At 39.4% G+C, this 11,262-nt stretch overlaps 1 protein-coding gene across 1 annotated transcript in view; it reads left to right on the forward strand.

Moving 5' to 3' along the window:
* Positions 1–11,262, forward strand: part of C2CD3 (C2 domain containing 3 centriole elongation regulator) — a 159,882-nt gene that overhangs the window by 43,390 nt on the left and 105,230 nt on the right. Inside the window, 1 exon segment of the mRNA XM_017885241.1 lies at positions 6,979–7,126. Within this exon segment, the coding sequence (XP_017740730.1) occupies positions 6,979–7,126 (148 nt within the window).

The following is an 11,262-nucleotide window of genomic DNA, read 5'->3' on the forward strand; positions in this document are numbered from 1 at the left end:
AGATATATAAATTTTTTTTTTTTTTTTTTTTTTTTGAGACAGAGTCTCGCTCTATCACCCAGGCTAGAGTGCAATGGCTTGGTCTCAGCTTACTGCAACCTCTGCCTCCTGGGTTCAAGTGATCCTCCTGCCTTAGCCTCCCAACTAGCTGTGATTACAGTTGTGTGCCACCATGCCTGGCTAATTTTTGTATTTTTAGTACAGATGGGGTTTCACTGTGTTGGCCAGGCTGGTCTCAAACTCCTGACTTCAGGTGATCTGCCCACCTCAGCCTCCCAAAGCACTGGGATTACAGGCGTGAGCCACCGCACCCGGCCTCACCTTATCAATAGAATAAGAAATAGAAACCACATGATTATCTCAAAAGATGCAGAAAAATAGCCAGTCATGGTGGCACATGCTTGTAGTCCCAGCTACTTGGGAGGCTGAGGCAGGAGACTCCCTTGAGCAACAGTGAGCTGTGATTACTACACTCCAGTCTGGGTGACAGAGTGAGATCTTGTCTCAAAAAAATAAAAAAATAAAAACTAAAACATTGTCGAAATAAAGAAGATTTAAATATATGGAAAAAATCCTATGTTTATGTTTCAACACAATATCAGAATCCCAGCTGACTTCTTTGTGGAAATTGACAAGCTGTTTCTCAAATTCATAGGAAATTGCAGGGGACCCAGAACAGCCAAAACAATCTTGAAAAAAAAGAAAGTAGGACTCACACTCTCCAATTTTAAAGCTTGCTACAGAGCAACAGAATCAAGTCAGTGTGATACTGGCATAAGGATAGACGTATAAATCCATGGAATAGAATTGATAGTTTAGAAATAAACCCATCTATCTGTGGTCAACTAATATGAGTTAGACAAGGCTGTGAAGATCAATCAATGGAGGAACAAATAGTCTTTTCAACAAATGGTGCTGGAACAACTGGATGGCCCCATGCAGAAAAAATGAAGTTGGGACCAGGCACAGTGGCTTATGCCTGTAATCCCAACATTTTGGGAGGCTGAGGCAGTAGGATCACTTGAGGCCAGGAGTTTGAGACCAGCCTGGGCTACATGGTAAAACCCCCATCTCTACAAAAAATAAAAGTAAAAAAGATTAGCTAGGTATGATGGCACATGACTGTAGTCCTAGCTGTTCAGGAGACTGAGGCAGAAGGATTACTTGAGCCCAGGAGTTCAAGGATACAATGAGCTAGGATTACACCACCGCATTCCAGTTTCAGTGATAAAGCAAGACCTGTGTCTAAAACAACAACAACAACAACAACAAAAATGAAGTTGGACCCTTATCTCACACAATATACAAAAATTAACTCAAAATGGATCAAACAGCTAAATGGAAGAGCTAAAACTATAAAACTCTTAGAGAAAGCATAGAGGTAAATCTGTGACCTTGGATTTGGGAAAAGATTCTTAGGTATGACACCAAAAGCACAAACAACAAAAGAAAAGATACATAAATTGGATTCCATCAAAATTGAAAACGTATGTGCTTCAAAGGACACTATTAAAGTGAGAAGACACCACAGAATGGGAAAAAAAAATGGCAAAACTTACATCTGATACAGGACTTATATCTAGAACATATAAATAACTTACATGACTTAATAATTAAGGAACAAATAATCCAATTAGAAATATGGGCAATGGATCAGAATAAACATTTCTCCAAAAAAATAATATATTAAGATAACTAACATGGCCAGGCATGCTGACTCAGGCCTGTAGTCCCAGCACTTTGGGAGGCCAAGGCAGGCGGATCACGAGATCAGGAGTTCGAGACCAGTCTGACCAACATGGTGAAACCCCATCTCTGCTAAAAATACAAACAAATTAACTGGGCGTGGTGGTGTGCGCTTATAATCCCAGCTACTCAGGAGGCTGAGGCAGGAGAACCGCTTGAACCTGGGAGGTGCAGGTTGCAGTGAGCCAAGATTGCGCTACTGCACTCCAGCCTAGGCAATAGAGTGAGACTCCATCTCAAAAAAACAAAAAAGAAAAAAAAGGCTGGGCGTGGTGGCTCACGCCTGTAATCCCAGCACTTTGGGAGGCCTAGACGGGCAGATCACAAGGTCAGGAGATCGAGACTATCCTGGCTAACACAGTGAAACCCCGTCTCTACTAAAAATACAAAAAATTTGCCAGGCATGGTTGTGGGCACCTGTAGTCCCAGCTGCTCGGGAGACTGAGGCAGGAGAATGGCGTGAACCTGGGAGGTGGGCGACAGAGCGAGATTCCGTCTCAAAAAAAAGAAAAAAAAAAAAAGATTGCCAATATACACATGAAAAGATGCTTGACACCGTTTGTTATCAGGAAATCAAGACAATGAGATACTACTTCACACCCACTAAAGTCAAATAGTCTATGCATTAATGAGGATGTGGAGAATTTGAAACCCTGGTACACTGCTGGCAGGAATGTAAAATGATGAAGCTACTTTGGAAAATAGGCTGTCAACTCCTCAAACTCGTACCTATAGATTTACCATATGACAGAAAACAATAAAATTTTTAAACAAAGATTTACCGTGTGACCCAGCATTTCAACTCCTAGCTATATACCCAAGGGAAATTAAAACATACATCTACATAAAAATGTGTACACGAATGTTCATACCAGCATTATTCAACTGGATAGCCACATGGAAAAAAAATGAAGCAACCCCAAAAATGAAACTACCTAAATGTCCATCAACTGATTAATGGATTAAGAATTCTGGAGTATCCATACAGTGGAGCAGTGTTTTACCTTTGGCCATCAAGGTGAAGTACTGCTACATGTTACAGCATGGATGAACCTTAAAAACATGCTAACTGAAAGAAGCCAGGCCGGGCGCAGTGTTGGTACCTCACACCTGTAATCTGGGAGGCCGAGGTGGGAGAATCGCTTTAACTCAGGAGTTCAAGACCAGCCTGGGCAACATAGGGAGACCCTGTTCTCTACAAAAAGTGAAAAATTAGCCTGGGGTGGTGGCGTAAACCTGTGGGGTCCTGCCTGCTCAGGAGGCTGAGGTGGGAGGATCACTTGCGCCTGGGAAGTTGAGGCTGCAGTGAGCTGTGATTACACCACTGTATTCCAGCCTAGGTTGCAGAGCAAGACCCTGTCTTAAATAATAAGAAGCCAGTCACAGGCAAATATATATACTTTTATTTAATTTAGATGAAATGTCCAAATAGGCAAATCTATAGAGATAGGAAATAGATTAATAGTTCCTTAGGGCTGGGAGTGCTGATGGGCAGGGTAGTGATAGCTAAAGGTTATGGAGTTTATTTTTGAGATGATGAAAATGTTTTAAAATTGGTGATAGTTGGTCACATTTATGAACATACTAAAACCTATCGAGTTGCTCACTTTATTTATTTTGTCTTTTTATTTTTATTTTTTTGAGACAAAGTTTTGCTTTGTCACCCAGGCTGGAGTGTAGTGGCGCAACCTCAGCTAACTGCAACCTCTGCTTCCCGGGTTCAAGCAATTCTCCTGCCTCAGCTTCCCGAGTAGCTGAGATTGCAGGCGCATGCCACCACACCCAGCTAATTTTTTGTATCTTTAGTAGAGACAGGGTTTCACTGTGTTGGCCAGGCTGGTATTGAACTCCTGACCTCAAGTCATCCACCAGCCTCGGCCTCCCAAAGTGCTGGGATTACAGGTGTGAGCACCGTGTCTGACCAAATTGCTCACTTTAAATGGGAAGATTGTATGGTATGTGAATTATATCTCAATAAAGCTGTTGATGGAAAAAAAGGATCAAGAACTCAGAACAGTGAATGAAAAAAAGATATACTAAGACACATAATTATGAAATTTTAAAATACTGAGAGACAATAGTAAAAGCCTCCAGAAAGGGAGAAAGAATAAAGGTCACATATACAATATCAGGAATTGGAATGACATCAGGTTTTCTACCAGTTCCTTGGAAGACAGTGCAGAAATGTCTTCAGAATTCTGAAGTAAAATTATTTTCAACCTAAAATTCTACTCCTAATCAAACTATTAATCAAGTGTGAGGGTAGAGTAAAAATAACTTTATTCAGATTCTCAGAAGTTTACCTGTCTTGCACTATTCCTCAGAAAACCACAGGAAAATATCTTCTACTGAACATTGATTTTAGGAAGAAAGAGTAAGACGTATAGTCTAAGAAATAGGGGCTACAACACAGAAGAGGGATAGAAGGAGATTTCAGGTATATATCATAGAGGGACAGCAAGCAGTCCGTGTAGGGGCATCCCTGACTTCAGTAGGGATGTTTCTAAGGAGTGAAGAGGTGGAGGGAAATGGAACATATATTGACCAAATTTTCAGTTATCTCTAAGGAAATATTCAATTCTCTTGAAGAATTCAGTCATAAAGTAGTAATAGGGTCAAAGAAAACTAAGCAAATAAAAATTAAGGTAGTTAATTTATACCAGGGATAATTACTTGTGCAAGAAAAGAGGTGCAATAAATTATACTGTACTTGGCTCAGATACAATATTAACCCTGAAAATTAATTTAACCAAAACATTTGTAATATAACTAAATAGAGAAGATGGGTAAAAGGGAAATGTGTGGTTCAAGTGTAATGGTGTAAGACAGTGGGTCCTTCATTTTCATAATAGGAAGTTCATAGATCGTACAGAAAAGCGAAAAATCAGAAAATAGCAGTATATTAATGTGTCACTTCAAAATATAGAGGTAAAGCCAGGCATGGGGGCTCACACCTGTAATCCCAGTATTTTGGGAGGCTACGTCAGATCGTTTAGTTCAAGACCAGCCTGGGTAACATAATGAGGCCCTGTCTCTACAGAAATTTTTAATTAGCCAGGTGTGTTGGTATGCACCTGTAATCCTAGCTACTATTAGGGAGGCTGAGACAGGAGGATCCCTTGAGCCCAGGAGTTCAAGGCTTCAGTGAGCTATGATAACACCAGTGCACTCCACGCTGGGCAATAAAGCAAGACCATGTCTCTAATAAATTTTTAAAAAGAGAAATATGGAGATAAATACTAGAAGAAGCATCCAAGGGAATTGAAAGTGATTGCCTCTGAGGAATCAGTCAGCTACTGTTTTTTATTATAAGCCTTGTAGTCCTATTTGACTTTCAAAATAGGTATGTGTATTCTTTTATTTAAAATTATGTCTAAGAAGAAAAAGAATAGGATAGTGCTGGAAATAGCTTATTTTATGGCCAAGGAACACAGGCAAATTTTAGCCCTTTTAGTATGTCATAGACAGGTGAATAAATTCAAAGAAATATTAATTTCAAAGAGTAAAAGTGGAAAAGTCTTCATAACTTTAAGGGTGTACAAAGTGGGGAATAACAAGCAACTGGAAAAATCTTCATAACTTTAAGGATGTACAAAGGGGAGAGTATATGTGGCAAATAATACAGTTATATAAAAGACCAAAAGTAGAGTTTCAAAAGAAGCAGGTCTTAAACTCCTGGGCTGCAGAAGCTGCAGAGAGGCCATGTAGACTGGGAAGTTGTTAGTTGGATTATGGCAGTTAGGAAGCTGTTCTGACCTTTGAGAGTTACTATAGATTGATGGTTTTCAAGGAGGGAGTGATTCTTCCCCACCCCAACCCCATGAGATATTTACAGTGTCTGGAGACATTTTTCAGTTGTCACAACTGGGAATGTGCTACTGGCATCTGATAAGTGGAGGCCAGGGATCTGAAATGCATAGGACAGTCCCAAAGATAAAGAACTGTTTGACCCAACATGTCAACAAGGCTGAGATTGAGAAACCCTGCTGTAGCCCAGGGAAAGGTGAGGAAGGGAACGTTAACTATCTGCTTGTTCAAAATAATATAAGAACACTGTCTAATTTGAAGGTAGTGATTATATACTATTTTCTTGAGAAATTAAGGAAAGAAGTATAGCAGCTAACTTGAAAGGAAGCAGCATGGAAAGAAATAATAAATAAAATGTGTAGCACAGTACCTGGCATCATGTTCATAAAGAAATCATTAAGTTCACTAACAGGTGCTTATTAAATGCTAATTAATGTAGGAGAAACAGAACTATATGCATATTTTGCCCTCAAGGAACCTAAACTTTGAGGAAAAATATGGAATTTATACAAGGACCTGAAAGAAAGGTAGAAAGTAAAAATTGCTATCAAAAAAGAGACCAGTAATCTCAGCACTTTGGGAGGCCAAGGTGGGTGGATCACCTGAGGAGTTAAAGACCAGCCTGACCAACATGGTGAAACCCCATCTCTAAAGATACAAAAATTAGCCGGGCGTGGTAGCGGGTGCCTATAATCCCAGCTACTAGGGAGGCTAAGGCAGGAAAATCACTTGAACTCGGGAGGCAGAGGTTGCAGTGAGCCTAGATCATGCCATTGCACTCCAGCCTGGACAACAAGAGCAAAATTCCACCTCAAAAAAAAAAAGAGAGACCAGCATAGGATTTAAAAAAAAAAAGGGAGAATTTGTTCCTTTCAAATTCTGAGTTTATAGTTACTTATATGCTTATCTTCCTATTAGTTTATAAACTGTGTTTTATTCATTTTTTATATTCTATATAGAACTAATATCACCATAATTAGTCCTAAATGCACATATTTTTGTTTATTGGAAGTGGGTGTGTCTGTGAAATTTTTGCATAATCAGTATATAATATTTAACTCATTGAATTATACCTTTTTTTCTCTCTATCAGACTATAAATACAACAAGAGTACAGATTGTGTTAGCTTAGCCATCTCTGTATCTTCCAGGACCTAGCACGTAATAGGTGACCAATAAATGTTTGTTGAATAAATGAATGAGATCACAATCAGTGTCAGTAGTGTGTTTTTGAATACTGGTTGTTAGCATCCCAGAGGAGGGGTAGTATAATTGGGAAATATTCAGTAGTCTTCTGTTTAATGTGAGTCTTTTGTTTAACATATCTCCTTCCACATTTAGAACTTCAGAAAGTTTCACTAAAGAGAGAATAGTTCAGCTGAAACTTCTGTTAAAATTCTTCTCCTTTGTTTTCTTATCTCTGCAGTGCTGAATTATCCCAAGGCAATTTCTGGGATGGGCTAGGCTCTCCTCCAGATTGCCCATCTCCTGGGAGCGATGTGTATTGCAGCAGTGAACTGAATGACCCTCAGTATGACCAAAGTCTTCTAGAGAACTTATTTTATACAGTACCTGTAAGTCATTGAACCTAAAGCACTAAGAATTAGAGAACAAATGTATTAATAATATTAGTAGCTGCAGGCATGATACCACTTGCCAGACAGCTATGCATTTTACATACCTTACCTTACTTAATCGTAATGACAACCTGAAGAGGAAAGTATTATCTTCATTTTACAGGTGTTGAGACAGGCCTAGTAGAATTTGAGTATTTTGTGCAAGAACATGTAACAAATAAGTATTAGAGCCAGAATTCAAATTCAAGTTTGCCTGAGTCCAAAGCCTATGGTTTAATTAATATATTATATGGTTTCCTTAGAGCTTTTATAAGGAAGAGCTGATGTAGTTATACCCTCAGAACCATCCTTAACTGGTATCTGTTAAAAATATTCCAAAAATACTTCTTACTCTTAGAAGACAAAACTCTTCTGGCCTGTGAGACAGGGATTCTTTTTTCTGGCAGCTCTGGTTTTTTCAAAGTTCTTTTTTCTGTCAAGCCTTATGCTCTTTTCATTGACTTAGCATCTTCTAGAGTCTATACATAGTAAGTCCAATCCCTGTTCCACAAGTAATTGTTTATATGTGCAAAGGTTCATACTCCTGATTTTCCTTTTCTCCAGGTCAAAAAAAGATACTGAAATACAAGGTAGTTTATACCAGCCCAGTAGTAAGCCAGTGAGAGCTACTACAGTTTGGAAGAAGCAGGGAAAACTTTTACATCAGATTGTTGGGGAAAAGCATAATGAAGAATAAAGGGTTTAAACTGACACTTGAAAGATAGTGTTTTGAGAAGCAGAGAAAAGAAACAAAATGGGTGTAGAAGAATGACCTGTGCAGAAAACCACATTTTTGCACTACAAGGGATCCAGTTGACTAGATGAGAATTTGTGTGGAAAAGAAGTTGAAAAGGCAGGCTAGCACATTGCAGCCAATCTGTGAAAGGCTTTTCATGTCAGGTGAAGAGGAAGTCACATATCACAAGAGTGTTTTAGGAATCTGAGTCTGGCAACCATACAGGGGGGCAGACTGAAGAGGGAATAACTAGAAGCAGATAGGAAGCCACTGGGCTACGGGAAGTATGAGAGAGAATGCCTGAATGAGAGTAGCAGCAGTGGGATTGGACAGGAGGAGGTGGGTGGGAAAGACCTTAGGAACTGTTAGGATTTCATGACTTCCCACCTTCACAGTGATCACTGATAATATGTTCCCTATAGAATAACGAGGAAATATTTATTACATATTTATTACCCATTTTCTGTGTGCTAGGGACTTCACATCTTATGTATCATTTATTAAATACTTGGGTGGGTTGTTTGTTGTTTTTTTATGGCTGAAACTAATAGAGCACTAAATACTGTATTTCATTCATTATTTTGTTTAATTCTTTTTTTTTTTTTTTTTTTTTGAGACAGAGTCTCTCATTCTGTCACCCAGGCTGTAGTGCAGAGGCATGATCTCGGATCACCGCAACCTCTGCCTCCCGGGTTCAAGCAGTTCTTCTGCCTCAGCCTCCCGAGTAGCTGGGATTACAGGCACATGCCACTGCACCTGGCTAATTTTTGTATTTTTATTAGAGACAGGCTTTCACCATGTTGGCCAGGCTAGTCTTGAACGCCTGACCTCAAGTGATCCGCTCACCTCAGTCTCCCAAACTGCTGTGATTACAGGCGTGAGCCACCATGTCCAGCTCTAATGTATTTAATTCTTTTACCAGCTGCATGAGATAGTATTCTCTCTCTTTTACATAGCATTAAACAAAAGCTTAAAGAGGTTAAGTACTAATAATTAAGTGGCAGAACTGGAATTCTCACCCTAGTCTATCTGACAAAAAGCCTGTATTTTTTTTCTACTAGACCACAATGTGTCATCAGTCTTGAGCATGGTGTTAGAATCTGACCGTGAATGAGCTCTCTAACTTCGTCTCCCACTTACACCCTTTACCCACCGGAGTCTCCAGCCATACTGGAGTCTCATGCCACTTGACACTCTGAAACATTTTAGCTCTTTTTTTTTTTTTTTCTGTAGAGACAGGGTCTCACTATGTTGTCCAAGTTGGTCTCAAACTCTTGGCTCAAGCAGTTCTCCTGCCTTGGCCTCCCAAAGGGTTGAGATTACAGGCATGAGCCACTGCACCTGGCCTTAGCTCTTGTATCTCCCTATTTTTTGCTGGTACTAATCCTTCTACTTTGAATGCTGAAATGCTCTTATCCATCTGATAAACTTAATTCTTGAAGATCAACTCATCACCTCTGTGAAGAAATCATCCCAGACTTCTCCAAGCAGAATTTGTTGCCTGAATACCCACATATCTTGCACATATTTCTATTATAGCTCTTACCACGTTGTATGATATAGTCCCTTGTACACAGGAATGTGTCTTCATTCTTTTTATTACCAGTACAGCAAAGGCCTGACAGATACCGAGTGCTCACTCAGTGAAGACTTAGTGAATAAATGAATGTGTGAATGGTACTACATAATCCCCCATGCTATTTGAACAAAATAATTTTAGAAAATGTTTGTTACCTGAAAGAAGGAGTGAACTAACTGACCATGAGACAGTGGGAAAGCCAAGGAGTTACAATGTTCCTTCCCCAAAGTCAGTGTTTGACATTCTTAATATTGAATAGCATTCACAGCGTGATTACCTTTTATTTTGGTACCTGAAATTCTTAGCTGTTGAGCAGTGTAGTTTATGTTAACCTTAATTCCTTTCAGCCCTTGGACTCATCTAGATTTTGATTACCTTGTCAATAACCTTTTTTTTTTAAATACTTTAAGTTCTAGGGTACGTGTGCACAATGTGCGGTTTGTTTCATATGTATACATGTGCCATGTTGGTTTACTGCACCCATCAACTCATCATTTGCATTAGGTATTTATCCTAATACTATCCCTCCCCCAACCCTCCACCCCTCAACAGGCCCCAGTGTGTGATGTTCCCCACCCTGTGTCTAAGTGATCTCATTGTTCAATTACCACCTATGAGTGAGAACAGGCAGTATTTGGTTTTCTGTCCTCGTGATAGTTTGCTCAGAATGATGGTTTCCAGATTCATCCCTGTCCCTGCAAAGGACATGACCTCAACCTTTTTTATGGCTGCATAGTATTCCACGGTGTATATGTGCCACATTTTCTTAATCCAGTCTATCATTAATGGAATTCGGGTTGGTTCCAAGTCTTTGCTATTGTGAATAGTGCCGCAATAAACATACGTGTGCATGTATCTTTATAGCAGCATGGTTTATAATCCTTTGGGTATATACCCAGTAATGGAATTGCTGGGTCAAATGGTAATTCTAGTTCTAGATCCTTGAGGAATTGCCACACTGTCTTCCACAATGATTGAACTAGTTTACACTCCCACCAGCAGTGTAAAAGCATTCCTATTTCTCCACATCCTCTCCAGCATCTGTGGAAACAAACCTTTTTTTAGAAATAACTGTGCATATAGATAAGGATCCTTCGAAATGGAGCCTTGTAAGACAATGTTGTCCATTAGAACCTCCTGTGATGACAGAAATGTCCTGTACCCACATTGTCCAATTCGGTAGCCAGTAGTCACATGGGCAAGGACTTCATCACTAAAACACCAAAAGCAATGGCAACAAAAGCCAAAATAGACAAAAGGTATCTAATTAAACTAAAGAGCTTCTGCACAACAAAAGAAACTATCATCAAAGTGAACAGGCAACCTACAGAATGGGAGAAAATTTTTGCAATCTACCCATCTGACAAAGGGCTATTACCTAGAATCTACAAAGAACTTAAACAAATTTACAAGAAAAAATCAAACAACCCCATCAAAAAGTGGATGAAGGATATGAACAGATACTTCTCAAAAGAAGACATTTATGCAGCAACAGACACATGAAAAAATGCTCATCATCACTGGTCATCAGAGAAATGCAAATCAAACCACAATGAGATACCATCTCATGCCAGTTACAATGCAATCATTGAAAAGTCAGGAAACAGTAGATGCTGGAGAGGATGTGGAGAAATAGGAACACTTTTACACTGTTGGTGGGAGTGTAAAGTAGTTCAACCATTGTGGAAGACAGTGTGGCAATTCCTCAAGGATCTAGAACTAGAATTACCATTTGACCCAGCAATCCCATTACTGGGTGTATACCCAAAGGATTATAAA

This window comes from Rhinopithecus bieti, unplaced genomic scaffold (genome assembly GCF_001698545.2).
Source record: "Rhinopithecus bieti isolate Rb0 unplaced genomic scaffold, ASM169854v2 scaffold_14549, whole genome shotgun sequence".
Taxonomy (NCBI): domain Eukaryota; kingdom Metazoa; phylum Chordata; class Mammalia; order Primates; family Cercopithecidae; genus Rhinopithecus; species Rhinopithecus bieti.